At 41.6% G+C, this 27,953-nt stretch overlaps 1 protein-coding gene across 1 annotated transcript; it reads right to left on the bottom strand.

Annotated features, from left to right (window-relative positions):
• Positions 1 to 414: 414 nt before the first annotated feature.
• On the bottom strand, positions 415 to 25,903 carry lrrc75ba (leucine rich repeat containing 75Ba). Its single transcript, XM_080432585.1, has 4 exons — positions 24,952 to 25,903; positions 18,876 to 19,004; positions 15,646 to 15,767; positions 415 to 3,398 (listed from the first exon to the last, which is right to left on the bottom strand). The coding sequence occupies exons 1-4, from the start codon at positions 25,246 to 25,248 to the stop codon at positions 2,792 to 2,794; spliced, it is 1,155 nt and encodes a 384-aa protein (XP_080288711.1). The 5' UTR covers positions 25,249 to 25,903; the 3' UTR covers positions 415 to 2,791.
• Between the last annotated feature and the right edge of the window lie 2,050 nt (positions 25,904 to 27,953).

The raw sequence follows: 27,953 nt of genomic DNA, 5'->3' as shown, positions 1-27,953 counted from the left end.
TTGAGGCCTCATTTCAATTAATATATGCTCCGCTGTGCGACGGTGTCATGATTTGAAGCGGTGTGAGCTTCTGAATGGGCTATTTTCAGCACAGGACACCGTCATATGACAAAGCATGAATCTGGCTTTTGTTGGCCACCCTGGCATTCAGTGGCTACTCTGTTTTCTGTTGTTTCTGATGGGATGATGTGAGAGGATCTCCTCCTGGCACAGAGGCACTACAGTCAGTCTAACTGAACTCAACCAGACCACACTGAGCTGATTTCTTTAATTGCCATTTTTTACAGTAGAATGTATAATAATTTACAGTTTAATAAAGTCAAAAGGGCACTTTGTTGCACTCTTTCTCACTTGAGTGTTTCAGACAAAAAACAGACAAACAACAAAACTCCCAAGTTTAGTGTGATTGTTTATTTTTATTTAATTGTTTTGGCAGTCAATTCTCTGTGTATGGCATGAGACAAATACACAGAGGCAACAACAACAGAGTATAATTAGCATGATGAGAAGAACACACAAAACATGAAGCATGAATTAAGTATACAGTGTTCTCCCTCACTCATGTGAAGTTTGAATCGTAAACTCGTCTGCACTGTTTGAGCTTTTTTGTTCTTACTTTATACTCAACTTTATATATTCTTTTCCCTAGGATGGCAGGGGAAGAATTATAAATAATGAATGAGTGTCCTTGTGTTAGGACTAATCCAATCACGTCCCAAACAACGTAGGCGCGCCGACAGAAGCACAAATGATCCCTGTGGCGTCCGCGCCATCCAAATTGCATACCAATAGGTGGGAAATTTCAGCTATAATATATTTCGAAATAGATTACATAGTACACATAGTACTTGACAAAAGTTCAGAAATGTTGACATTCAACATATCCATGGTTTGCAGAAACATAACATGTCAATGTTTCTGTCTTCCATCAAAATTAAAAGGAACTTGAATGGTTGACTCAAAACACAAGGGCAAAATCAAAAGGAACATGATTGGATAACTACAAACACGAGGATTCTTGACTCATTTATTATTCATAAGTCTTCCCCTGCCATCCTAGGGGAAAAAATATTGCTTACCCCACCCCTGAGTATAAAGTAACAGCAAAATGGCCACCATGTGAACATGGTCAACTACAACAGCTAAGTATTCTCAGTACAGTTGGTGAACAATTTCTGGTGGTGTTATAAATATGAAACAAGTCCCATTGGAATAACCCAGATTGTTTCCACTTATGAGGTCATTGCGCCGCTCAGTATCCTACGGATTAGAGTAATTATTATCATTATCTGAACGAACAAGAGACAGAACACCAAAATGATGATACAAATAATTACAACAGAGAGCGGACGTTTCACGGTTACAAAGACACATAACAGACATTACACATTTATAATATATAGATTTTATACAATGATGATTTTCCAACAACCATAAGCCTCTAGGTGATCATTTTACCTAGCACCTCAACACTTTCTGCTTATCTTAGACGGAGTTCATTTTGAATATTTGTTGAGAACAGTGTATATGTTTACGGAGATGTAAATATAACGAGGTGATGATTATACAAAGAAATAGCTGCTAAAGTGCACTGCAGTGTGTTGGTCAGTGTAACTTAATAGTTATGTGCTACTGCAAAGGACATGACCATCCAGCATTTCACTTCAGTCGGTCTGTAGGTCTGATTACAATAAATACATAACAGTCAAGGCTGTGCCTTAAAATGTACAAGAACAAAAAAGGCTTAAAGGAGTATAAATAAATGCATTTGTAGAGAGGTTTGGCAGTAGGGAAGACCTGTCTCTGATTTCAATCAGTGGTACCCTTGCTACTCAGACTCAGAGGGTTGGTCGTAGTCTCATATATGCATTTTATTGTACTTGACATAATACTGATTAAAGCAGTCCAACATATATACGAAGAGGCGCGTTTCAGAATCTAGACAAGTACAAAAAAAATAAACACACATTGACAGCTTCCCATTGTTGACTCCTACCTGTTGTCTTCTAAGATTGCTTTGTTCACCAATACTCCACAGAAATAGCCTGTGGAATACAACAGAGCCATGTTTTGTGTCATCATTTACATCTACAACAAGTGATGTGTGGGTATTCACAAGTGGACATTTCGAAAGGGGGGGAAAACGCAAAAAGTCTTGACCTAGCAGTTTTGCTTGCATCACGTGACGGGTCGTCGGCTGTATAGTCTGTTGAACTTGTGTCATAGCTTTTGTTGAGAGATTAACAGAGAACACACAATGTAGAGCTAGGCCCTGCCTGCCAGAGATAGTCTCAGTTCTGGTAGAGAAACCAGAGGGATCTACTGTTTCCAAACTTCACGTCCACTTCATCGTCCGTTGGTATGTCGCTCCTCCATCAAACCAACTGATCTTAGCTCCTTGGGACTTGGCTCCTCAGTTGCCACAGTAAGACAGAGAGAGAGAGGGGGGGGTGGGAGAGACACAGAGAGAGAGAGAGCGCGCACCTGTTCATAAATTCTTCCAGTCCCCCTCCAATGAAACCGCACCTTGTACCCAGGAGCACCATCTGCCAACACAGTAAGTCACACCATCGTGATTGTCAACTTTGCTATCATATTCTGCGGGCTAACTCATAGATGGTGAATAATAGCTGTTGTTTGCTCAGAATGTGGGTGCTGAACTCCGCTTGTACCTCAGAGGGTGGTGTTGGACGCATGGTGTGAGGGCAACAGGGTTAAAGGGAAGTAACAGAGAGCTGTGGGACAACATCTCAACCACAGCCGGGCCAAGCTAAGACAAAATATCACCCCATCACCTCTCACAATAGTGGAGGGTGAAGTCCTTGGAGAGACGCTTCCCACCTAAGCCCCACGGCTCTAACTCGAGTTTATTTCCCATTTCGTCTTCCTCATCTTCCGCATCCTCGTCTTCCTCTTCGTCTTCCTCGTAGTGGCTGGGCTCCTCAATAGAGGTCTCCATGTGGTAGCAGTAGGGCTGGCCCTCAGTGTATTCGTAGATAGTGGGCAGGCTGCTCTTGAGGCTACAACGTCGCCGCAGGGCGACTAAGAGCGGCTGAGGCATGGTGAAAATGTCCACATTGTTGCCAAGGTCGATCCATGACAGGCTGGAGAATTTCTTGGGGTCTTTCAGCATCTCGGTCAGGTCCTTGACGATGCCTAGGGTGAGGCGGTTGCCATTAAGAGCCAGAGTGCCGAGTTTAGGCAGTGAGCCCAGCAAAGGCAGCAGTAGCATCAGGTTCTCGTCGTGGAGTTCAGTGAAGCTGACGTCCACAGACACTATTGTGTCGCCGTTGTTCTGGAGGTAGAATGCCACTTGGCGTACATCTCGGCCAGACAGCGGTATACCGGATAGATCGACCGTGTCGCTGGACAACTTCTTCTGCAGGGTTGTCTTGAGACTGTTAGGTAAAGAGAGGAGGGACAGAAAATTAACTTACATGTAGATGTATAGTTACAAATGCTAATTTTATGACGACTTCTTCTGATGCCTGAAGAAGGTCTATTGCCCGAAACGTTGCTTAAATAAAGTTGTCCCTATTGTGCAAGTGTAGACGGTGTGCGGTCATTTTATTCTATACGTCTGATCCCTGCCTACGCACCCTTTTCCGAGCTGATCAGGTGTGCATAAGATTTTGTTGTTTCCTATGATGACTGCTCCTAAAAGCATTTTTCAGATAGAAATACATTTACCTATAAGTTATTTTACATCTAATACATTTACATTTACTTTACTTTTTTATATTAACTATATGATGCCTTGCCAGGATGACTTACTACTTACTGTATATGATTACTTATGTCACTTTAACCCTTAAACATGAAAACAGGACAATATGATAACTGCTAGAGATTTAGATGCAAAGGGGCAGGGATGAAAGCTCTCTGACGTCTCAGTTCTACTGTTCTAGTGTAACCTCTGTCTGTGACCTGGGAACATGGCCCTGGTGTCATATTGTTTCCTGTGCTTCATAAAGGAGGGGGCCTTGGCAAGGCTTGGAGCGGAAGGCTGACATAGAACCTCCTGCATAGGGATTTGCTAGTGTAAACAGAAGAGCCAAAACATCCAAGCAAGCACACATAGCTTGAGCATAAAGCTCTGAGGGCTAGAACCTCTGAGCTCCTCATTGGTAAGACGAATGCAATATTTGATCAAAAGTAAATCATTTATATTTATACATTCATTAAATATAAGATAATTGAATAGGATGTTTGGAGGAGAGTAGCGTAGAGCAGGAGAGAAAGGTTTTTTGACATCCAAGATGTCAACAAATGGTGTCTTTATAGGTCTAAATAAAAACATTCTGATATGAGTAACAGCTGGGTCTGGCACATTACGAAGGCACTTTATTAACAATGTGTGTGTGTCAGCTGGGTTGGGTGATTCTCAGCAAGATTCTATATGTGTTGTCTGTCCATCCATCTGTCTCATCTCACAGCCTCACGGTGTGACACTTTCAAATGCTAATGCCCTTTGAAGGGTAACGTTTCTGTCATCTGACGGAGGATCTCTATGAATGTAACTGGGAATTATAGCCATAATGCTATAATTCATGAGCTGTACCTGATGGACATGATTCTAAAGTCTAATTTATAGTTAAGACGCACAACTGTGTCGTTCGTTCGCTGAAAATAACAGGTTTCAAATGAAAAGCGTGTCGCTTCATGTTTGTGTGAAGTGTAAATTAGGCTTAACACACTGATTCAGAAGTACAGCGCAGCTTTATATTAATGCAAATCATGTTTAAAAGACTTGTTTCAAAATGAAATATCTACAATGTGAACAAACATCATCTGATACTAACAGAACTGACTCAAATGATGGCAATGATATCAATTAACTTGATTTATACTTTGTGATATACTGATGCACGTTGTCAGTGCAACGAAAATAGACAATCTACTTTTAGCACACGACACCATTTACAAATTAAGCATAAGTCATCAGTCAGTCCAGAAATGGTTAACAAGACTTTCAAAGCATGGAATCATCTAGATTTAATTGGGCTGAAAGGTTGCTGGTGTGATTTTCGAAGATAGGGTCACAGGTGTGTTGACTGCAGTGTCCTGTAGTCCACAATATCTAATAGTGTTAATATTTTGTGAAAGAACCAATATTCAGTCCCACAATATCGTCACAATATTGATATTGAGGTATTTGGTCAAGCATTTTGTGATATTTGATATCACCCAGCCCTAGTCTGGAGTGTATCTAAACATTAATTTTATCTACATTGTACAACATGGCCAATAAAACTTCATTTATTGCTGTCCTGAGTGTCCTCTAAAATCACATTTTAGAATACAACTCTTCATCCGTTATTATTTGCACTTTACTTTATGTTGTTTCAAGTCCCTCTCTAGTGATTTACCAGTGCCTTTTCCACCCCTGCTTTTAGTGGGCTATAATGTACGTTTGGCTAAATGTCAGTGTGAATTACAATGTCCTTGCTCTAAATGTTCACTATAAATGTATGTTAGATTATTGAAGTAAGATATTAGACCACCCAAATGTACACGATACAAAGCAAGAACAACAAAACAACAAGATGACCTTCACTACCATTGCACAACCAAGATTGGCAGAAAATAGACCAGCTGCAAAAGCTTCAAATCCATCAGGCTAAAGGCAGAGTCACGACAACGCTGTGTTGCTAAATTGAAAAGTACTTTCTCATAGATGTCTTGTGAAGCCAGTCTCCTTATTGTCCTCCTTCAAATCTGTCGCTGTTCGCCTTCATTTGACCAAAACCTCATCTTCTCCCAACATCACAAAAGTTGTAATGTCATAGCCATCCCAGGCTCCCCTGCAGGGGCGAATGGGTTTTTGATCAGACAGGTCTGTACTTTTAGAGATCAGGAAGCAGGAAAAAGATGAGCCATTTTCTAAACCAGCTATTCTCATCCATTTTAATTTCAAGCGTGCCCAATTTGATATGCAATAGGCCACGTACCTCCATCCTATATTACAATTGGCATGTTTTGCGCATGCGCGGCGCTGTGCGGTCTGTTGTCTGAGTGAGTGATGTTATCCAACAGTTGCCAGGTTTAGCGAGAGAAACAAGCAACCAGGTCTATGAAAATTGGCTCCGGTGTTGATAGCCCAAAGTTGCATAATAAGCGGACATGGCAACACTGAGCATGTGCGTGCCAGGTTCATAACCCCAAGTCTGTTAATACTTTATTACCATTTGGACCCCTGGTTGGTTCCTGGACACGACGTTGAGAAACAGTGCTCTACAATAAGAGACACTTTTCTCTCGTGGCCCCTGTGGTCTATTACAACTAGTGTGACTCTCGATGGTCCTGATTTGGAGGCTATAAATCCACAACAATACTGGGACCGGTAGCTAGTGTGTACAGTATGTGAGAAGTAATGACTTAAGGTAATTTAGAGGTGTGGTACAGATGCATATTTACGGAATAAACGTTGTTAAATGTATAACACAATATATTAACACTGGATACTACGATAGAAGGAAAGAGAATAAGGTTGCAGTGAAAATTAATACAAGAAAAATAGAACAGAATAACAATTCAAGTCATCTATGAAATTATCAATATTCACATCTGAGCAGAACCACAACAAATAGCTTGTCTGTGTAAGAGAGGCACACAAAAAGCCTGCATTAAGAAAATTAAATATCATGAACGTTCCCACAAGGAGTCCATTTTCTCCTCGATTTCCCCTTTGGTTAGGTTATTGCACACTGCTTCATTTTGTTTTCACACAGTCATTAATGCTTACTGTAAGCTTTGATCCATTATTCATATCAGCCCTCTCATGAGTGAAGCAAAACTGCATTAGAGAGTAACAGGTGGTGAATATCAAATCTAACCAGGCTTGTCAGTGAAGTTCCCCTCCCTGTTGTATTATTCTAAAGCTATGTCAACTAAAAATAGATAGAAAGACAGATAGATAGTCCCAACCTAAATTTAAACCTATATTATCACAATTACTGTACATAAAAATGACACGTGATGTAAATAAAGGAAACACTGTAGTAAAAGAGGGATACAATACATTGAGGTTTCTTTCTAGCGGCCTCTTTCAACAATAAGAGCAACTGTAGGAGAAACATTTCTGTCTAGATGGGAACGGTCTTGGCAAGACCTCCATTGTTTTAGCTGTGATCCTTATTATGTGCCTTGGCCACCAGGATATTCAACAATTGTATTGAACATGAGTGCCCATTCACATGATGGCTATGCCAATGCCATTGTTGTGCCATTGGCATAACCCCCCAAGAAAGACTTTAGCTCAGAAGCTGGTTAATGAGTACATTTTGTTGTTTCCAACTCCTCTGTATGTTCCTTTAGAAGAAGTGTATACTCACAAATATGTTTTGTGTAGCGTTGGTTGTGGAAATATGTAATTCCACTAAATAAACTAAAACAAACAAAATGACTGAGGCAGAGAGCAGAGTGGCAGTTTTTTATCTGCTATTGGATCAGAACAAAACACTGTGTTGTTGTCCTACATTTTTCAGACATGTCTCAAGAAAAACATTGATTGTGGGAACTTTTTCCCAAGAGTTCTGTTCTTCTTTAGCACAAACATGTCTTGCTGTGCTATGACAAGAGCCATCATGGGCTCAGCCTTAAATTAGCAATCATATTCTGTAGAATGTTTTATGTCCAATGTTTCTTACAGTATATTATATTGTATATACAGCACATTTCATACACACAAGGCAATGTGTTGACTGACAAATGATGACATAATAGGTGAAATTAGGTAGCACTAAGAAAAGGAAATTAATGCACTAAGAGTGCATTTATTTTCAAATCTATATTACTTTCTAATACATTACCATTAACTGGTGTCTAACAAAAGAAACATAGAAATATAAATGAGAGACTTTTTGTGAAAACTTGAGAGAAGGCCTACGAAATGGTAGTTTGGTTAATTCTTTTTTTTTTTTTTTTTATGACTTGTACTTTATTTGTTTTTAGACAAACATACAAATATTCACCCTACGCATTGAGACAAGCATAATGAGACAAAACATACAACATACATCACAAAACCCTCTTCGTCAAAAGCAATATTACCGACCATTATAATGAGACAATACATACCCTACACACAAGACAAACAAACATACAGTGAAAACAAAGACATCAACAAAACGATAAGCATATACTCACAAATACAAAATTCAAATAATTTTGAAAATGTCTTGAAAATAGCAGACCTACAAGCTCGCAGCGCGCCGGGCTATGACACACTGCGATCCCGCACATCGGCCACTCCCAAAACAATTCTGATCCGGATGAATCAATGATGTAATGACCTTAATCAGACAGATAAAGAAGCCTCGTTAAATGTTCTTAAGAGTAGCGGTCCTAGTTCCACTGTGCAAACACACAAGCATACCTGTGAGATATACACTCGTCACACCAAAAAACATAAAAGACACGAAGAACAAAAAGAACGTCCGAAAAAGAACGCTCACCCCCCCTCAGCGTGGTCCGTGATCCTCCAACTAACGGCCAACATAGCAAGGAACCTCCATTAATCAATGCAGCATGCACAACAGTCACCTATTGGTTTTTAACAGTGTCAATAAAAACATCAAAAACCTGGTTCTAAGTTATTCAAGCCCATTCTTCGAGCAATACAACAAATGGAAAAAATGCAATGACATGGGCCTTTGTACAAAGATGAACTAGAAAATAGAGGTAAAAGCTATTGAAATGCCCTCTAACCCCACATGAATAAATTGAACTGCTCTGTGAACAAAGCTTCTTCCTATTAAATGCCCATCTTTCTTTTATACATCGGAACCTAATACAAATCAATCGCCTTATCACGTGTTTTTTTCTAAAATGAAACAAGAACAGAATTAGTTAAGTTAACTTTCTAATTTCACCATGAATAAGAGTAGAAGTACATAAAACACAAGAAAAGACGTTTTCTAGCCCGGACTTAGGTATAAGCCCGGGGCGATTTTGGGCACAATGGAGCAATAATAAAACAGAACATTATCAGACGAGGTTCAAGAGCAAGACAAAAATAAATGACGCCTCATATAAACTGTTACTTAGTTACTTTGAGTGCAATGAAGCGAAAACTAGAACAAAACAAAACAGACTCAGTCCAGGTTTAGGAATAAAATAAAGTAAAATAAGAGTTAGAACAGTATACACATGGCTAAATTATCAGAGAATGAGAGTACACCGTTACTCGAGAGATTGTACGTAGTCCAAGGCGGCTGTGGTGTCTTCGAACCGGCGCTCTCCCCGCTTCGATCGAACGACCAGAACCGCGGGGTAGTTCAGAGAGAATCGAATGTGCTTCTCGTGCAGAACCCGCTTACATTCTTTAAACTGCATGCGTCTCTCGTTGACCATCTTCGAGTAGTCAGCAAAGACCATTATTTGGTGGCCTTTCCAAGTGACGTTACCCATCTTGCGTGCAGCTTCGGCGACCCGGTTCCGGTCCTGGAACCTTAGGAATCTGGCGGTGATGGTTCTCCCCGACGACGGTCGGTCGGAGCCAGCACCTCCACGCACGCTGCCGATTCGATAGGCCCTCTGAAACTCCAATCCACGCGGGAAATCCACCTTCAGAACCGTCGGCAGAACCTCGCACAGGAATGCGATGGTATCGGTACCCTCACAGTCCTCAGGAAAGCCCACTAGGCGTAAATTACATCTCTTTTCCGAATTCTCGATCTCGTCAATCTTCAGCCGCAATGCCTCGACCTCCGCCGACCCCGCCACGGGCACAGCTCGCATCTCACCCACCGCCTCGTCTAAGAAGTCCAAACGGCTCTCGACCTGGGTAATGCGGGTGGCCAAGTCTTTCAGCCTGTCGTCTGTAGCTCGCGCTATAACTCTTATCTCCTCCAGTTTTCTGTCGTGGGCTTCCGATTTAGCCAGAATCAAAGCAGTGAGTTTGGCAAACTCCCTAGTCACCTCACCAGAGAGAAGGCTGGGGCCGGGATCCCCGGACTTGAGAGGCGCATGAAGCGCAGACAGCGATGCCGGTATGGTCTGAGCGTGGCTAGTGTTAGCATTAGCACCGTCGTTAGCCGATGCGCCCCGTGTGCTAACCGTGCTTAGTTTAGACCCAAACTTAGAATTTCTGGTACTTTTCGACATTGTTGTGCCTTGCTACACTGTTTTAGCAAAAAAGTTCAATCAGATTCGCGTTCCTTGCTATGAAATAAAGCGGATGGTGAATAGTTGCGAGAGCTGCTCTTCCTTACGCAGCCATCTTGTTCGAACACATCACGTGACTCCCGTAGTTTGGTTAATTCTGAAGAATACAATTTATCAAACAAATGTGTTAACAGGCAGCTGACAAAGGAAACATTTGATCAAAAGGTTGATTAAGGCAATGATAACAAGGGACTGGGAGCCATGATATCTGGCTGCAAGCTCCACCATGACATTCTAACCGAAAAAAAGTAAGAAAGAAAATTAGTTAGATTAGAGAGATTATACCAATTTAGATATTAATAGAGAGAGGCATTTGGGTGCAAAATGTGTGTATAGAATTTAGAGCAGTCCATGACACAGTTAGTACTAATGCAGGATAATGAAGGGACAAGGATTAACCCACAGGCACTAGACAGATATTTTACTGTAGCTTCCTCTGAACTCTGGGCAACCTTAGACAGAAAGACTGTGACATATTTATAGTCTATAATCAGCTGAACAAGGATGGAGGCTAAAAGCTAAATTCCACCCAAAAACTAGAATTCATCATTTGATATGGCTTTAATCTTTTTGAATTAATTCGCAGCACCAAGTAATCTGTAATCAGAAAAAAACGTGCTAGGCTAAATAGATATGGTTGACATTGGGGATGCACAAACTGAGCATTAGCTGCAAAATGTACTTTTTATTATTTTACAGTGGTTCTCAATCTCAAAGATTTTCCACTTTCTCTCATGTACCCCCTGTAGTACCTTCATGTACCCCTAGGGGTACAAGTAACCCCATTTGAGAAATACTGCTTTATACTGTTCAACAACACCGGACCAGAACATTATCAACATCTCTGCAAGATCCTCCTTGGCACGGTCACAATGTCCACAAAGGTCACTCTCATATTCTTAGTCACATTAACCCTGGCATCCCTATTTTGGGAATGTAATTATAAGCGAAATTTCCCAAACCTTCCAAATTGCTCCGAAAATAACCAAACTACAAGCTCACAACGTGTGAGCTTGTAGATCGGCTATTTCCCCTATTCATCGTACTATACAATGACGAATATAGGGCTTAAGTGGTTAATGAGTACAGCACGAGAGATGTGTCCAGATCCAGAATTGTTTCGTGACCTTCCAGAATAAAGTATGGGCAGTCTGTTTGTGCTGTCTGTCTGGGGACTGTGTGTTTGGGCTGAGGAAGGCTCTGCCGAAACACATCCTCATTATATGCTGCCTGTGGCGATCTCAATAAAGAGTACCCGAAGGACATTTTGTGCATGCTGGTGATCCTTGTGCTTTGCTGTCTTGCTCCTGGCACTGAAAGACAGAAAGTTGTCTCTATGCTCAGAGATACTACAGCTGCACAGACAGTAGCAGGAACATGCTAGAGTAATGTGAATTCAGTTTCAGGGTGGATTTTTCTTCTTTTCAATTTTTTGCTTTAGTGATTAATGCAGCTCCTTCTGTCACAGAATGTGTCAGACAGACAGTCTTGTCTCTGCAGGCTTTTACAGAGCCAACAGCATGACTAAGTAAAAAGAAAACGGCTTTAGCTCGGAATTTGTTAAAAGGCAGATGTCTGCACATTTTCAGAAATGGTCAGTGACTTATCTCTCCTCCTTTGTGCTGATTCAAACATCATACATGGGCATGTCTAAAGCCAAATTTACACTTTGGAATATGACCGTGTTGCTCACTGAAAATAAGAGAGTTTCAGTAGGCTTAAGCCTTGCTTGAGTGTGGCTGAAATGGCAAAGTGTCTGGACTGTATCAACCTTTTCTGTTTGGATTAATGAGGGTGACAGTGAGTCAGTCTTGTCTCACTGTGCTCACATTGTCCTAGATAAGTCAAGCAGTTATCATTATATTCACAAAATCCATGCGTTATTTTACAGAGCCATTTAAAAGTAAGCTTTAATTACACCCTGTTTCTTTTCATGAATAGAACTACTAAATCAACATCCAGGCACACAAATGCCTGTTTGTTGTCTTTGCACGCTATTTCTGCATTACTCACGTACGGCAAAGGCATGATGATTACAGCAATACAACTGTGCTTTCATCAAAACCCACAGAATTACGCATGAAATGAACCTAGTGCCTCTATCACTCACAACCAACCACCCAACGGACAAATTGTATCGGCTTGTTTTGGCACTTTTAAAAGACAACAGCCACGTGTACAACTAGCAGTGTGCATCCATCACACCAGACCTGAGCACCAGACAGATAGATGATTGACAGCTTTGGTTACCATGGCATTCCCATCCCGGTGGCCTGAAGTCTACCTGTCCGTTGAGTGTGTGTGTGTGTGTGTGTGTGTGTGTGTGTGTGTGTGTGTGTGTGTGTGTGTGTGTGTGTGTGTGTGTGTGTGTGTGTGTGTAAAAGTGCAGACACATTGTTTCATTGACACGAAGCAAGTCCTGACAAGTCCTTGACGCATAATCTGGCTGAATAATCAGGACGTGTCCCATTTTAAATACTATTTTTAAGCATTTGTGCTGAGTTCATTAGAACAGTGGAGAGACATGACATGTGACACAGGTCATGAACTGGATTTGAACCCTGAACGTCACGATTGATTCCGTACTGTATGTGTTTATGTGCTGTGTACACAAAGACAAAGCCTCACAATTTAGGCATTTAGCAGACAACGAGCGACGGACAAGTATCGATGTGTAACTCTGAGTGTTCAAATGTAACCAAATGATATGATTTTGTAAAAAATCAATAACAAAAAAATTAAGCGATCATTGCTATAGTGTTTTCTTCAGTAACAGGGGGTCTCCTCATCTCTTTAGTGAACAGAAAATAAATGTTAAGATCAGGATATCAATTTTATTCAATCAGGAGGAGAGAACCCCACAAAATATATCAGCTTAAATTCTGCAGTGTTCCATTTCCAGTTTGTCTACTCTTTTTTGTTTCATCACTTCCAATTTCAATTGTTTATCTTATATGCATTATATGCATGTACCAATTATAAAATTGGTACATGGATCCCATTTTGAAAATGTAATTTCTGTTAACTAATCACACAATAAATGCACGGAATATCTGTCCGTCTGTAGTGTACGTGAGCTGTGGATTTTTGAGCTAGGGGGGCTCTATTTTATGACGTCACGTGCACACACACGCATGTGCACATAGCCGATCAGCTCAGTGCTAGTTGAAATACTGTATTCAACATGTGATTTTAATGTAATTATATTTCTTATTATTTAGTTGCATTGTTAATTTGTTGTTTTTATTTTTGTTTCAATTAATTAATTATTTTATTTTCCTTTTAGTTTTATATAAAAGCCCTTTACATAGATTCACCCACACATAAGTACTTAAAATAATCAGTCAACTTGTCTTTACTTGAATTACTTTTTTTTTAAGACTTACATCTGTAAGTAAAAAATAAATAAAAAACCTTTTGCTACTCACCAAAACAAAGAGGGTTTTATGGAGTTGAAAGCCTACTCTACTAAATGGGAACACTGTGAGCCCCCACCTCACGTCTAAAATACACTTTTTGGCCAGAAAAGAAAATATTTCACCGGAATTAAAACATGTTTTTGGTTACTCCACAGTGCCCTCTACAGATCTGGTCAATGGAATTTTCCTATTGACCAGATTCTTCCTTCCGGTGAAATATTTTCTTTTCTGGCCAAAAAGTGTATTTTAGACGTGAGGTGGGGGCTCAGAGTGTTCCCACTTAGTAGAATAGGCTTTCAACTCCATTACACCGTCTGTGTTTTGTTGAGTACCAAAAGTGTATTTTTTATTTTTACTACAGACGAGAGGCTGCGCTACCGCGGTGCGAGGGGAAAGAATCAAAAGTACCATAGCGTTAAGGAGAACTCCTTCTAACGCTATGGACCAGAGCTAGACAGGGATAACTTTGTGAGTGTCTGGTAGGCTACTAGCTCTTGTGTCCTCTGCTAAGCGATTAACCCTTTCACACTCCATGGCTTTTCTCGAGTAGCCTAATGTTATGCAAAGCAGCCAGGTTGAGGCCATTGTTTAAGGTGTTAAAGACGGCTCGCCGCTGACGGTGCGTGCTTGCGCGTGCAGGTGGAGTTCCCAGCCCCCAGCCCCCATAGTAGCTTCAGAGCTAAGGGGTCGCCGACCCCCCTGAGCACCCCCTACAGCTGTGTACGTATCTCGAGAACCGTCCGACCGACCGACTTCAATCTTTGGCACGCGTGTCGGTCGGAAAGGTGGTTGTCCTGAACCGCCGATCCGACTGACATGCCCACATATAGGCAGGTGGAGGTGCGGTTGTGCAGAACCGCAGATCCGACCACGTTGCCCATATATGGTCATGCGCATATATGGGACCGACTAACTTCAACCTTGGCGCTTACATCGGCGAATACTTGATGGAGTGCGGTGCCCGACGTTGAGTCGTTCCGATAGGCGGTTGTCCAAAATCGCTGATCCGACCGATATGCCCATAAATAGGCATATATGGAGATCCAGTTGTCCAGAACCGAATACTGATGACATCAGGAATCTCCATAAAGGGGGACATGGACAGGCAGATACAGAGATATCCATATATGAGCATAAAGGGGACACAGACAGACAGATGGGTACAACAGGTAGTCGGGTATTGCCTGACTGGGTGGGGCATGCATTCCCAACTTGCATTGTTCCCGACTTGTATTGCCGTTCCGACCGATATGCCCATCCATATATAGGCATATATGGAGATCCAGTTGTCCAGAACCGCCGATCTGACCGATATGCCCATATATGGGCATATACTGATGACATCAAGGGATCTCCATATATGGGCATAAAAGGGACAACGTCTATTATGTAACTCATTCAGTGCCAATGAAATAAAAAAAATATTGCGAACTGTGCCAGCAATTTTTCAATTTTCTTATACCTTTTTCAAGTAGTCACAGAATATTTATCTCCAGTATAATCGATCCCCTGATGGGTGCTAATCACTGAGGGTTGCACTGTGTGGTTTCACAAATGTCAACGAGGTCATTGGACCTTGTTGACATTAATTGTCTGCCTTTTGAAAATAACATAATAACATTGAAAAATACATAGTAAAAAAAATCTTCAAATGATGATATCTGGGGTTCTGAACGTTTTGTTTTTTGTACTTTTTTTTTCAAAAACACGTGAAACACGTCATTGGCACGTTGCGCCATTGCGGTAAAACACGTGAAACGCGTCAATGGCACTCTTAAAGAGCTAGAGAGGGAGGCCCCTGTTACTGAACAAACACTCTATAGCAATGATTGACGTGAAACACGTCATTGGCACGTTGCGCCATTGCGGTAAAACACGTGAAACGCGTCAATGGCACTCTTAAAGAGGGAGGCCCCTGTTACTGAACAAACACTCTATAGCAATGATTGTTATTGGAATATAGAGCTATTCACTTATTTTGACAACAACAACAAAAAATAACTTCCACCACCTTTATCACTTGGGATTTTACTCATACTCAGATTTAGAGGGTACATACCAAACCTGAGACTTGCGTCTGGACAATGTGGACATGCTCTGTCTCAGCCACTTGGAGTGAGGCGTCAGATGGTAGATCAGCTGCCGGCAAATCTTGTCAGAAGACTTTATGGTGTCTGTATCCTGTGAAAAATATCCAGAAAGAACATTTACTACAAACAAAAAACTAAACAATATTTTCTCTAATAATGACATGCCCAAAATAGGTACGCCAGATTGAATGTGGTCAACAAAACTCAATTTAGGTGCCTTGATGGAGCAATAAAATCCAATCATATGCATAAAAAAAAGGTGAGATTAAACACAACTGCTCATAATTAACACAAATTTATATCCAGGTAGTTCCTTTTAACAGCTATGTTTTGTTTTGTATGTTGCTGATTTCTGTAATCAGTGACCATATCAAAAACAATCATAATCATATTACAGATTAAGTAAAACAACAGCTGATAACACATTACTTTTTCTAATAGTGCTTGTTCACTTGGCTCCCAGAGGCTTTACTTAAAAGGACAGCCCCTGGCTCTGTGATCCTGCCCTAATCTCTATTTGTGTTAATTTAAAGATTCTTGACAGTACGATTCAGGGTCTGGTGTTGCTGTTGTCCCAGGTTTTCTCTATTGGACCAAGCCAATCAGTGTCCTTTGGATGCAATGATGGAATTAAACTGCTAGAATTTATGTTGCTATTGAAGCTATTTTGAAATTACTCCCAGTAATAATTAAGTGAAACGTAATGAAATCCGAGTGTGAGGCTATTCAAAAATGTGTGATTCAAATTTGGAGTCGATTGGACAGAGGATTTATGGCATTTTCTGACAAACAGACCCCTACTGGCAGGGCCGGACTTAACGTTGGGCTAGGGTGGGCTGCAGCCCAGGGGCCCCCAACTGGGGGGGCCTCCGATTTTTGGGTGAAAAAAATTATAATAAATATTAATAATATATATATATATTTCTTTATGATCAAATTGTTTTTTTTAAAATAAATTGTAAAGTATTGCAATCCAATTCAAGTGAGATTTGTGCTTAGTTATTGTATATTTAGTTGTTTTATGGTTAAAACATCGTGAGCTTCTGCTCTGCTATCCACACTGTCACTGACACTGCAGACAGTGCCTGTAGTGCAGTGTTTATCAACCTTTTTTGTGCCAAGGCACACCTGGCATAGCCAAAAGATCCCATATATATATAATCATATGTATATATATATACACACACACACTAGGGGTGTGCCGATACACTAATTCCATGAAACGATACGATATTGGGCACACAACTTCGATACGATTCGCACTTTTTTATTATGAAAATATATGGGGGAGAAAAAAAGCAAATGCAAACAAATATTTCTGTTTTTGCATTATTCAGACATGCAAACTTGTAGCTTTTCAGCTTCCACTAGCCGTTTTGAATCCAAATAGGGCAATAGTGTGACACCTGAACCGAAAAAAAACAGCATGTTGTCACCCTTTTCACATCGGGGCTGTTTGCATGCCTGATTATTATTGTTAAAAAAAATAAAACTATTTTTTCCAAAATGATATTTTTTCAAACCTTCTTCAAACGGCGCGGCACACCTCAGCAGTAGCCCCGGCCCAAAATTGGGACGTTTGCCAGGGTTGATAAACACTGCTGTAGTGGCTGTCAAAGCCTGATCCGGTCTAAAGCCTGCCTACTGTATCCAGTATTTTCCACACACACACACATACATGCACACACCACTTCCGTATCCGCTCTAGCCCCACCCAGGCATCAGCAACTTGACTCTATCTGTCTGTCTGTCTCCGACGAGCCATTCCACCATTTCGGGTGGAAAACGGAACGCTCGTCCTAAAACACACTGCCCCATTTTTGGGGCCGCCGGATTAGACCCGGGGCGAGGGTGTTTTAGGACGACGGTTCCCACGCGGGAACGGGGGCGTGCACGTGCATGCGTGCCAGGGGGGCCTCGAAAATTACTCTAGCCCAGGGCCTCCACTCGTATAAATCCGGGCCTGCCTACTGGAAACTTTGGAAGGCAATTATAGCCAATCAGAATGGAATATGAAAAATCTGAATGATACTGTACATGTTTATCACATGACTCCAGAGATAATGTGATTTGTGTGAATTCTAGATTGAGATCTGTAGGAGAAGTAGCAAAAAAAAATTGGGCGGAAATGGGCATAGCCTATTTGGGGAACTGCATCATGATCCAAGGAATCCAGGGAGGAGTTATAGGCCAAAATGCAAAGCGGTCTGGTATAGCACCACCATGAGGCCGATTTAAAACATGTTGTGGTGGGGTGTGCTTCCTTGGGCTACTGGGAGAGTGCATGCAAAGTTTCAAACCAATCGGTCCAGTTGTGTCCGACACACACACACACACACACACACACACACACACACACACACACACACACACACACACACACACACACACACACACACACACACACACACACACACACACACACACACACACACACACACACACACACACACACACACACACACACAGTAGCCTTGGGTATAGCCATTCTTTAGTACAGTATCTGTCTAGAATTCGTTGTAAGCTACTGTAGCTGACCAGTTGGTGTCACTTGACTATGATGTCAAACACTTTACTATTGTGATACTTTCTGAGAGGGACTAATTGTTGAGGTCTCCTTCTTCGGCAACGCCCATCTCAGAAAACGGCTGCAATGGGAGCACATCCTCACATTCAGACTGAATAACGAAGTGAAATACAATGGAAATTCTGTGTCAGGCTACTTTACAATCAGCCCAACTGATCAAACTAAAGTAATGTGCAAATTGTTCAAGGCCACAATAAGCAGAGACAGAGATGTGAAAGGGAAACACCTATCAACATATGTAATGCACAACGATATGCATTTCCAACATTCTGTGTTAGCCCTGGCCCCCTAGAAAGGGCTAATATACTGTACAGCCACAACCAACCCCCTCTTTGTCACCAATAATGAAAGAAAAAAATAATCAATTAAAGGAGAAAAAAACAAAAGAGCGATAAAAATACAGTATGAGGATGGGATCGGACATTTCATAATATATGCCACTATTATGTTTTGAAGGCACAATACTTACATTGCCAATGAATATTAGGTTAGAAAATACATTTGCGGGATTTAATGTGACTTCCATTATAGACCAGGACCTGCAGATACAGAGACTGATCATTTTGTTGCTTGAACAGATACAGATAAGGACGTCTCTACTAGAGAGCTCACCTTCTTTGGACACTGCATCTCGCGAGCCAGGCTGAGCAGTAGCTCGTGGGAAATGGGATCCACCAAGTTAAGGAAGGCTGCATTCTTATACAGGATGTCATTGAGAGAGGCACCTTCCAAACCCATGTCCTGCAAACCAGAGAAGATATGATTAGTCATAGTAGGAAGAAACATCCACAACAACTTCTAGTATGCCATAAATATGTAGCTACCAAATAATGGCCTCTAAAAGGGGGAGAAAATACAATACAGATCAGAAAATCTGTCCCTGCAGTGACTAGAAAAGTGAGACTCATAATGAAGCGGCTAAAAAAAGAAAATAAACTTTTGTTTAAAATATTCATTCAAAGAGGCTTTTATCTAGGAAAGTGATGTCTATGGGGACACTAAATGTAGGCTGACTGCTCCAGGCGGCTACCTCTTTTGGCATACATAATGACAGTTCTGTTACTTTGCACTGTGGAGTATTACCCAGAATGCCATAGCGCTTATGCGCCAGCAACATTACTGCTGCATGATGTATTCCAATTTGCAAAAGAACATTTCTGTAACCGTAATTGGATCTTTTGATCACTGTAGAGAACAACACACACACACACACACACACACACACACACACACACACACAAAAGGTGACATTTAAAAAGGTTACATTTACCATAAATGGGATTAAGACCATCTTTACTCCAAATCAAGATGTCTATAAATGGGTCAGTATAGACAGCTGACATGACAGTTTGTCACGAGGAGATCAAGGAATGGGTTGATATGTGCTCTGCTATGTACATCAAACCAAACAGCAAAAAGGGAAGATTTCAAATGACCTTACGAATGTAATGAGAAAATTAACGATTTAAGGTGTGTGTGTGTGTGTGTGCTTGTATTTATAAATGTCCATGAGAAAAGGATTGTGAGGACAATTTTCCTGGTCCTCATGAGAGAATTGGTTGTTTTATGGTTACAAAACATTTAGAGGTTAGGCGTTAGGGTTAAAGTTATATGCATGATTCATACTTAGTTGCGTGCCGGTGTCATGCACCGAAAATAACCAATCTACAACGTTGTGGCTCGGCTATTTTCGGCTTCAGGGTCAGGGTTAAAAAAAATTAATAAAAAGGAAATGGCTTTCATAACATAACCGTCCGTATTAAATGTAACTAGAAAAAGTGCTCCTCGGAGCACAGGTCTCCGCCAGGTCAGGTAAGTTATTGTGGCCTCCTGGTGGCGCTATAATAGGCCAATGTGAAAAGGGTGGCATTTCTTCCTCGGCCTAGTGGGAATGTGCGTGCAAATTTTCACGGAAATCGCACGCCGCGTTCATGATTTCAGACATTTTGTTCAAAACGGACCAATCCTGCAAACTTTGGAAGTCAACCTTAGCCAATCAGGATGGAATATGAAATATCGGACAGATGCATCTTGATCACATGACTATAGAGATACTGTGTACCGATTTGTGTGATGTTTGGATAAAATCTGAAGGATTAATATCCAAAAATGTATTTGACATAAGTCGGCCTCCTGGTGGCGCTGTAAAAAGCAGATGTGAAAAATGCAGTGCAGATGTTTTTCCTTGGCCTCTAGGGAGTAGGCGTGCAAAGTTTCACGCAGATCGGTGCAGTTATAGTTAAAAATGCAAATCGGCCTGTTATAGCGCCACCATGAGGCTGATGTGAAAAATTTTAAGTGCCATTTCTTTCTCGGCCTAGTGGGAATGTGCGTGTGCAATTTTATGCAAATGGCAAGCTGCGTTCATGATTTGAGGCAGTTTGTTCAAAACGGACCAATCCTGCAAACTTTGGATGGTAACCTTAGCCAATGAGGATGGAATATGGGAAATCGGACAGATCAGGGTTGATCACATGACTATAGAGATACTGTGTACCGATTTGCATGAGGTTTGGTTAAAAACTGTAGGAATAATGGGAATAAATGGGTTTTGCACAAATCGGCCTCCTGGTGGCGCTATAACAGGCCCATGTGAAACATTTGAGGCAGAGGTTCTGAATTGGCATCCAGGGAGTGTGTGTGCACAGTTTCGCAGCGACCGGGCCAACGGTGCCGGAGATTTGGTGGTAACACACAGACAGGACACACGGACGGACACACGGACGGACACACGGACGGACGGACGGACAGGGGCGAAAACATACTCTCTCGCCATGCCTTTCGGCCTGGCGGAGACAATAAATGTTGATGACACAAGTATAGTAATACAAGCGTGTGTGTGTGTGTGTGTGTGTGTGTGTGTGTGTGTGTGTGTGTGTGTGTGTGTGTGTGTGTGTGTGTGTGTGTGTGTGTTTGTGTGTGTGTGTGAAGCATACAGTCCCTTTCCCGGTGTCACATGGCTGGATCTTTAAGCAAAGAATATGCGTGTGCGAGATTCTGGTCTAAAAGGCCTCTAAGTCTCTACAATGAGGCCACCTATGCAATGGCAATTTGAATAACACATTGTCCATCAATCTGTGATGAGAGAAGCAAGTCTTTGAGAAACCTACTGTATAGTAAATGCATGTACTGTATGTACATAAGCAGGGCAGGCGCACGCACATGCATATACACACTTAATACTCACACACACACACACGCACGCAGAGACTATGACCCAGACACAAACGTACAAAAGCATATGCACGCATGCACACACTCATGCTGAGTACAATCAGCATTGATTGTAATAGACAAGTTGGAGTGGGAGGTTGGCAGCTACACATTACAGGCTACCATTTTAACAAGGGCATTGGTAAACACAGACTAGACACAGGCCGAGGGGAAAGGCAGGCTGCTTCCCTCCTTCTGAGAAGCAAGGAATAAAAATAACTCAAGTCTTCTAAGTTAAGACATGATCAGCTTGCATGTCAAAGTGACAACTCTCTTAACTTAATCCTTTACATATCTCAGGTGCTTCGCCAAAACGGTTATATAGGCTACCAATTAACTAAACTATTTTCTATTGAGACGGATACCTGAATAGTTTCTCAGACACCTGACTAATTGCAGTGCCCAGAGTGATGATCAAATTAGGCTTAGTTCATATAAGCAGGCTTATTTAATATAAGCAGGCTTGTTTAAAAGAGGTGAGCCTCGGGTCCCCAGTGATGTGGCTGTCATGCGGCCCAGGCTCGCCACTTTATCTGCTTGTCTTGATTAAGGAGGTTCCGCTCCCTCCTCTGTCAGGTCTTCAGAGTAATTAACATTGGATTTGCCGACAGCTGAAGGAGAGGGAATGGAGCTTGAGAACCAGAAAGCAAACAGGGCCACAGCTGCTGTCACAGGTTTAACACACCTGTATAATCTATTGCCGCCCTAAAGGATAGAGTTTTTTTTGGAAAAGGCTTAAAAAATTTAATCCTCTTGGGCTGAAATCCAAAGTGGATGAATAAGCAAAACATAACAAAACATTACATTACATAACATTGAGACGATATGTAGGCCAGGGGTGGGCAACCTTTTCAGGCACATTTACAAGGCTGGCATGATCACCCAGTGCCAGACAGGGAAAACCACCATTGCTTTTACATCTCATTATAGGCTGCTAATTAGAATAAACTAACTAACTAGCATCTAATAATAAAAGGTATAAAACCTCACAAAGAATGATTTAATGATAAAGGTATAAAACCTCACAAAGATTGAGTCAATAATTTAAAATGAATAATGAAGGTAAGATCTTGTACATTGAGAAAATCTGTATACAGCACATCAAATAGAGCTTAATAAGAATAGTTGTTTTTGATCAAATGAATTGATCACCTCAAGGAATCTGATCACCTGGAAGATTAGGTTGCCCACCCCTGATGTAGGCTAATTGGGGCCCAAACATACATGTGGTCACATCTGGGAAAAACGCTAGCTGTATATCTACACTGCAAATTTACAACAAGTACTTAAAACAGTTCTGTTACAATTAAAACAAACGGCACAGAGATTTTCAGTTTTGTAGATATCACTATAAAATTCTAGCCTAATATTTTGATTTTTATAGATGAAATCCTGAAAGTGACACTGCAACTGGATGTTTTTTATGCGGGTTCTGGGTCTCACTGATGCTGCTGGAACACAAGCAGCTCGTGGTGGAAACAAACCACAGGGGTGATAATTAGCAGAAGAGATTAAGAGAAGGGTGGTGGACAGGTCGCTCTAATGCCTGATGGGTTGCGCGTTGTGTCATGCACCAAAAATAGCAGATCTACAAGATGGTGCGCAACTAGGTATAAATCACCCTCACCCTGGACGACTTCACCCATTTTAAACCTACTTTCATATAATTGGTCCTCACTAATGCTCATGATAAAATGCTGTCATTTTTTCCTACTCAGTCTGTGTCTCAGAGGAGGGCTGTGGACACTTCAGAAACCCACCTACCAGTGACATCATCATTAAGCACTAAGCAGGATTTTATTTCTTGCGAGAATATTGGCTTCTATTATAGCATATTCCAACATTCCAGGAATAGAAATCTTGCCGTTTCTATTAGCTTGGAGGATTCCAATCAATGATGTCACTGGTAGGCGGGTTTCTGAACTGTCCCCATGCCCTCCTCTGAGACACGGACAGGGGTAGACAAAAATGGTACCATTATTGTGATGAGCATCAGTGAGGACCAATTATATGAAGGTAGGTTGAAAATGGGTGAAGTCGTCCTTTAAGCATTACACATGTTAAAGGGCGAGTGAGATGCTGCCCTGACCATAATAGCAGAGGATGAAAGGACAGGAGGAGAGGAGGCTGCATGGAGAAGGGAGGGGCACAGCAGTTTAGCAAAGACTGAACTGGGAGGATGTAGAGTGAACACCACACAGGACACAACATCTGTATGTGGACAGAGAGCATTTGAATTAAATGTCAACAAATAGATTTTATAAGCAGAGGTAGTGGACTCATCTTTGTCACATAGTCTGCTGTTGGATCAATATGGCATAAATGGCCTATACTTTCTGAGAAGTTTATATTTGGTGAGAGATTTTTGTTGTTGCTGCAATTAGGGCAGTGGTTCTCAACCTTCTCAAACATGATTTTGGAGGGGTCCCCAGATGACCATTTAAGGACTTTGTTTTTATTTTTTATCCCATGATTTTGTAACCCCATTTTTTTACACCCAGTGCCAATTGTCTACGTAATCCTGGGCACTACCTTCCCTCTGCCAACCTAGGGAGGCCAGGACCGAGCTCATGCCTCCTTCAATACATGAGAGCCAAATGACCTTCTTGTCACCTGACAGGGGAGAGTTTCCCTGGTTGGACGTAGCGCGTGGAAGGAACACGTTATTCCAACCAGTTCCTTTCCCCTCCATCAGGCGCCCCGGCTGGCCAGGGGGAGGCAGTTAGTTAGGCGATAATAAGGGCCTGATTTAGGTCAGTGACACCTGGCTCCTATATGTACCCAGAGCCTACAGCCAAGGCACCTGTAGCTGGGATTCAGGGATACAGACTAGTAGGCTACTGGTCTGCAGACCACACAAGCCCAAAAAGTAGACCATGCAAATAAACAAGCCCTACATAAAATTGTGTCTTGTCCTTCATACTGTACATTGACTGTAATTTCTTGCTGCTTTTTAAAATTGTTGCTATGGGATGTAAATTGGCCTATAGCGGGCTACATATAATATAGCCTACAGCAGTGGTTCTCAGGCTCCAAAATTAATCCACTCTGACAAGCACTTGGAATTGTAGGAGTTGAGGCATTACATTTTGTTTGACTCAGATAAATATTGTGAAAATAGCAGCAAAATAGCAAAAAGCTCACAACGACTCGCATTCTGAGGCGTTGTGAGCTTGTAGATCTGCATCTGCACATTACTGATGATTTTTGATGCAGTAATAGTATTTTTCTTGTTTTTTTTTAGGTATTAAAAAAGGTCTTAAAAGTCCTTAAATTGTCACTTCACTGTCATCTGGGGACCCCCCCAAAATCATGTGGGGACCCCCCTGGGGGTCCCAACCCACAGGTTGAGATATGTTACAAAACGAGGCAGTATATATAACATTTTCTAGATTTTAATAACAGCTAAAGGGTAATCAGACCTCACTTCGCCCAGGCCAAGGATGCAATGCAACCCAATGTATTAAATGCTTGCCTTCCTTAATAATTTGAGCACGTCGGTCGCCTGCTCCATCCTGCGATCACGAAGTAGCTTTTGCATCTCTTTGATCCAGGCAACTCGTCTCACATACGGGCTGTGGTTGTTGCTCCTCCGTAGCATCCCGGGCAGCTTGTCTGATTTCAGCATCAGTGCAAACAGAAAGTCCCCGCCGACCCGGTTATTTCCCCTGCTGTCGCTAGTCTCTCCTGATGTGGCATCTAGATGCTTGCGTCGCTTTTTAGAAAAATTCTCATTGTCCAGACTACTCTGTCTGCTGAGTCTAGAGCCCATGTTTTCCTCAAGAAGAAAGGCAGACTGGTTTTCTGTTGCAGCTGAGCTTACCCGTATCAATTATTACAGAGCCATGGTGAGGTGAACTATATGATCCTGGCAGCTAGGCAGCAAATGCGACTCAATTGATTTGTGAAAACAATGCCGTGGTGCCTCTGACTGCAACCCCTTTTCTGCACCGCTGTCTTCGAATGCCAAAACGCTCGCCCCAAAACACAGTCACCCCGGGGAAATCCGGCGACCTCGGAACGGTCGCCACCTGGTATTCCTAAACGTAACCTCAGTAAACTAACCTTATATTATTATTCCTAAACGGTTTTAAACGTAACCTCAGTAAAACGGTGCCAAAACCTAACCTTATTTCTAAACTTCGCCTCAGTAAAACTATGCGTAACCCTAAACTTATTTCTAACCTTATCCTCAATAAATAAAAAAAATACACAGAACTGGTAAGCGGTCCACGAAAGAAATGGGGGCGAGCGTGTTTTGGGGCGAGTCTCCCGGTTACCCTGTCCCCTGTCTTCGAATCGAGCATCCAGTGCAGAGTCACACAATATTAATATATCCCCCGACAGCCTAATTATTGAGATTATCGTTCTGTATTAGTGCGCGTGTTCCGTTTGATTCTCCAGCATTAGCAACGTGCGCCAGTCAGTGTGTCGTCTGGATTGTGGTGTGGACTGAGGATGCTCTTGGGTCTTGCAGTGATGCCAGATTTTGTGAGAGAAATAAGCAACCATGTCTATGAAAACAAGCCCAAAAGAAGCGACTATTATTATATGAGCGTCGGATATTTGAAAATAGCCGATCTACAAGCTCACAACATGTCACGATGCCACACGTTGTGAGCTTGTAGATCTGCAATTTTCCCAAAACTTTCTTGGAAAAAAAGTGGAAAATGTTTAATATGTTTTGAACATTTTAACAACACCAAACTGTTTTTATGATGTTTTGCATAGTAGTGTATATCTGTCTGTCATTAAATGTCTCAATGAATTGAGTACAAAGGACCCCAATGGAAACAAGCCATAGGCTTTCTTGGGTTTAAAATCCTCTTAGCCGACCTTGTATTGATCTGTAATTTCCTGTGCTTTTTTTTTGCAAACTGCTAATAAAGTATTCAATAAAAAAATCAAATCAAATACCAATCTGATACAGGGGTCACACAATACTTTTAGATGGGGGGGAGACAAATACATAAAATGTACAAATACATATTAATTTGGGGGTCCTTCACATGAAAAAGTTTGAGAACCACTGATAGGATTTAGAAGACATTAGTAGAATGAAAATGTTTCAGAGCCACAACTTTAGGAAACAAGCCCAAATAACTTTAAGCAACTTCACTTCAGAAACCCAAAAAACCGCAACCACCAATATTTACAAGCAACTTTACAGAAAAACAAGCACGAAGTTGCTCTAATAAGCGGACATGGCAACGCTGTGCTCTTGTTGTTGTCATCCTTTGAACGTCCCCTTCTCTACGCTGATGTTTAGGTTTGTGCAACAACACGCAGTGTTGCCAGATTGTGTGAGAGAAATAAGCAACCAGGTCCATGAAAACAAGCCCAAAAGAAGCGGCTTTATGGGCCACATGAGCAATTTAGATCTATAAGGTGTACCAACGTCGCGTCACCAAAAGTTCGCCACGCCCCCTTTTCGACGCTACAGCCCTTGAGTGATTGATTGATTGATGTACTTTTATTTAGTAAGACATGAGAATCACAGTACATGGAAGTACAAAATTCACAATACAAGGTCTACTAAACTGGAAGACTCAGTATACGCAGCTTGTTTAAGATGAGAACCCCATGCACACAAATCATTATGACATATATGAGAGACAGATATACACACTACTATACAGAATGTCATACAATCAGCTTTCAGGTTACTGGTATGAAGAGAGAAAAAATATAGGTACAAAAGAGGAAAATGAAAGAGGGGGGGGTAGGTTAAGACTTAGACAGGGGCCATTTTTGAATTGCAGCCTCCTGAAGGTGTATCTTTAGGGCAGTTTTGAAAGTGAGTAGGGTTTTACACTCCTTTACTCCTTTTGGTTGGGCATTCCACATTTTTGATGAATAGCATGAGAACGAGTTCATTCCCTTAGTTGAGCCAAATCTGGGTTGAACATGATTTGTGGAGCTGCCTCTGGTGTTATGATCATGGACTTCTTTAACATTTTGGAAGTATTTTGACAAATACAGGGGGATCCCAATGTTGTGGTGTATCTTGAAGACCAGGCCCATAGCAAGTTGCTGTACTCTGTCCTCAACCCTAAGCCATCCAATCCTAGCAAAATGAGCAGGGGTTAGATGGCTTTTGTGATTGAGGCCAAGAAGTAGCCTTACAAGTTTGTTTTGGGATGTTTGGAGCCTTGTTTTTAAGGCCTTGGAGGTGTTGTGATACCATTAAGTGCATGCACAATCATAATGACCTTGGCTTGAATGAGGGCCCCTGCAAGAATCTTCAGAGTATTCTTACTGACTAGACGATCAATCCTCCACAAATAGCGTGTTGTTTGGTTGACATTTTTGATCACTTTTTCTGCGTTTTTGTTACCAGAGAGGTTTGCCTCCAAGATGGAGCCCAGGTAGGTAATTTCATCCTTTCTGAGGGGTCAGACTGTACATAGAGACGGGTTTAAGACTAGAGAGTGACGGTGGTTTGTGTTTGTAAACATTAACTTCTTTGCCGACTAC

The sequence above is a fragment of the Gymnoscopelus braueri genome (assembly GCF_963280865.1).
Source record: "Gymnoscopelus braueri genome assembly, chromosome: 7".
Classification (NCBI taxonomy): domain Eukaryota; kingdom Metazoa; phylum Chordata; class Actinopteri; order Myctophiformes; family Myctophidae; genus Gymnoscopelus; species Gymnoscopelus braueri.
This window is presented reverse-complemented; position numbering and strand designations above follow the sequence as displayed.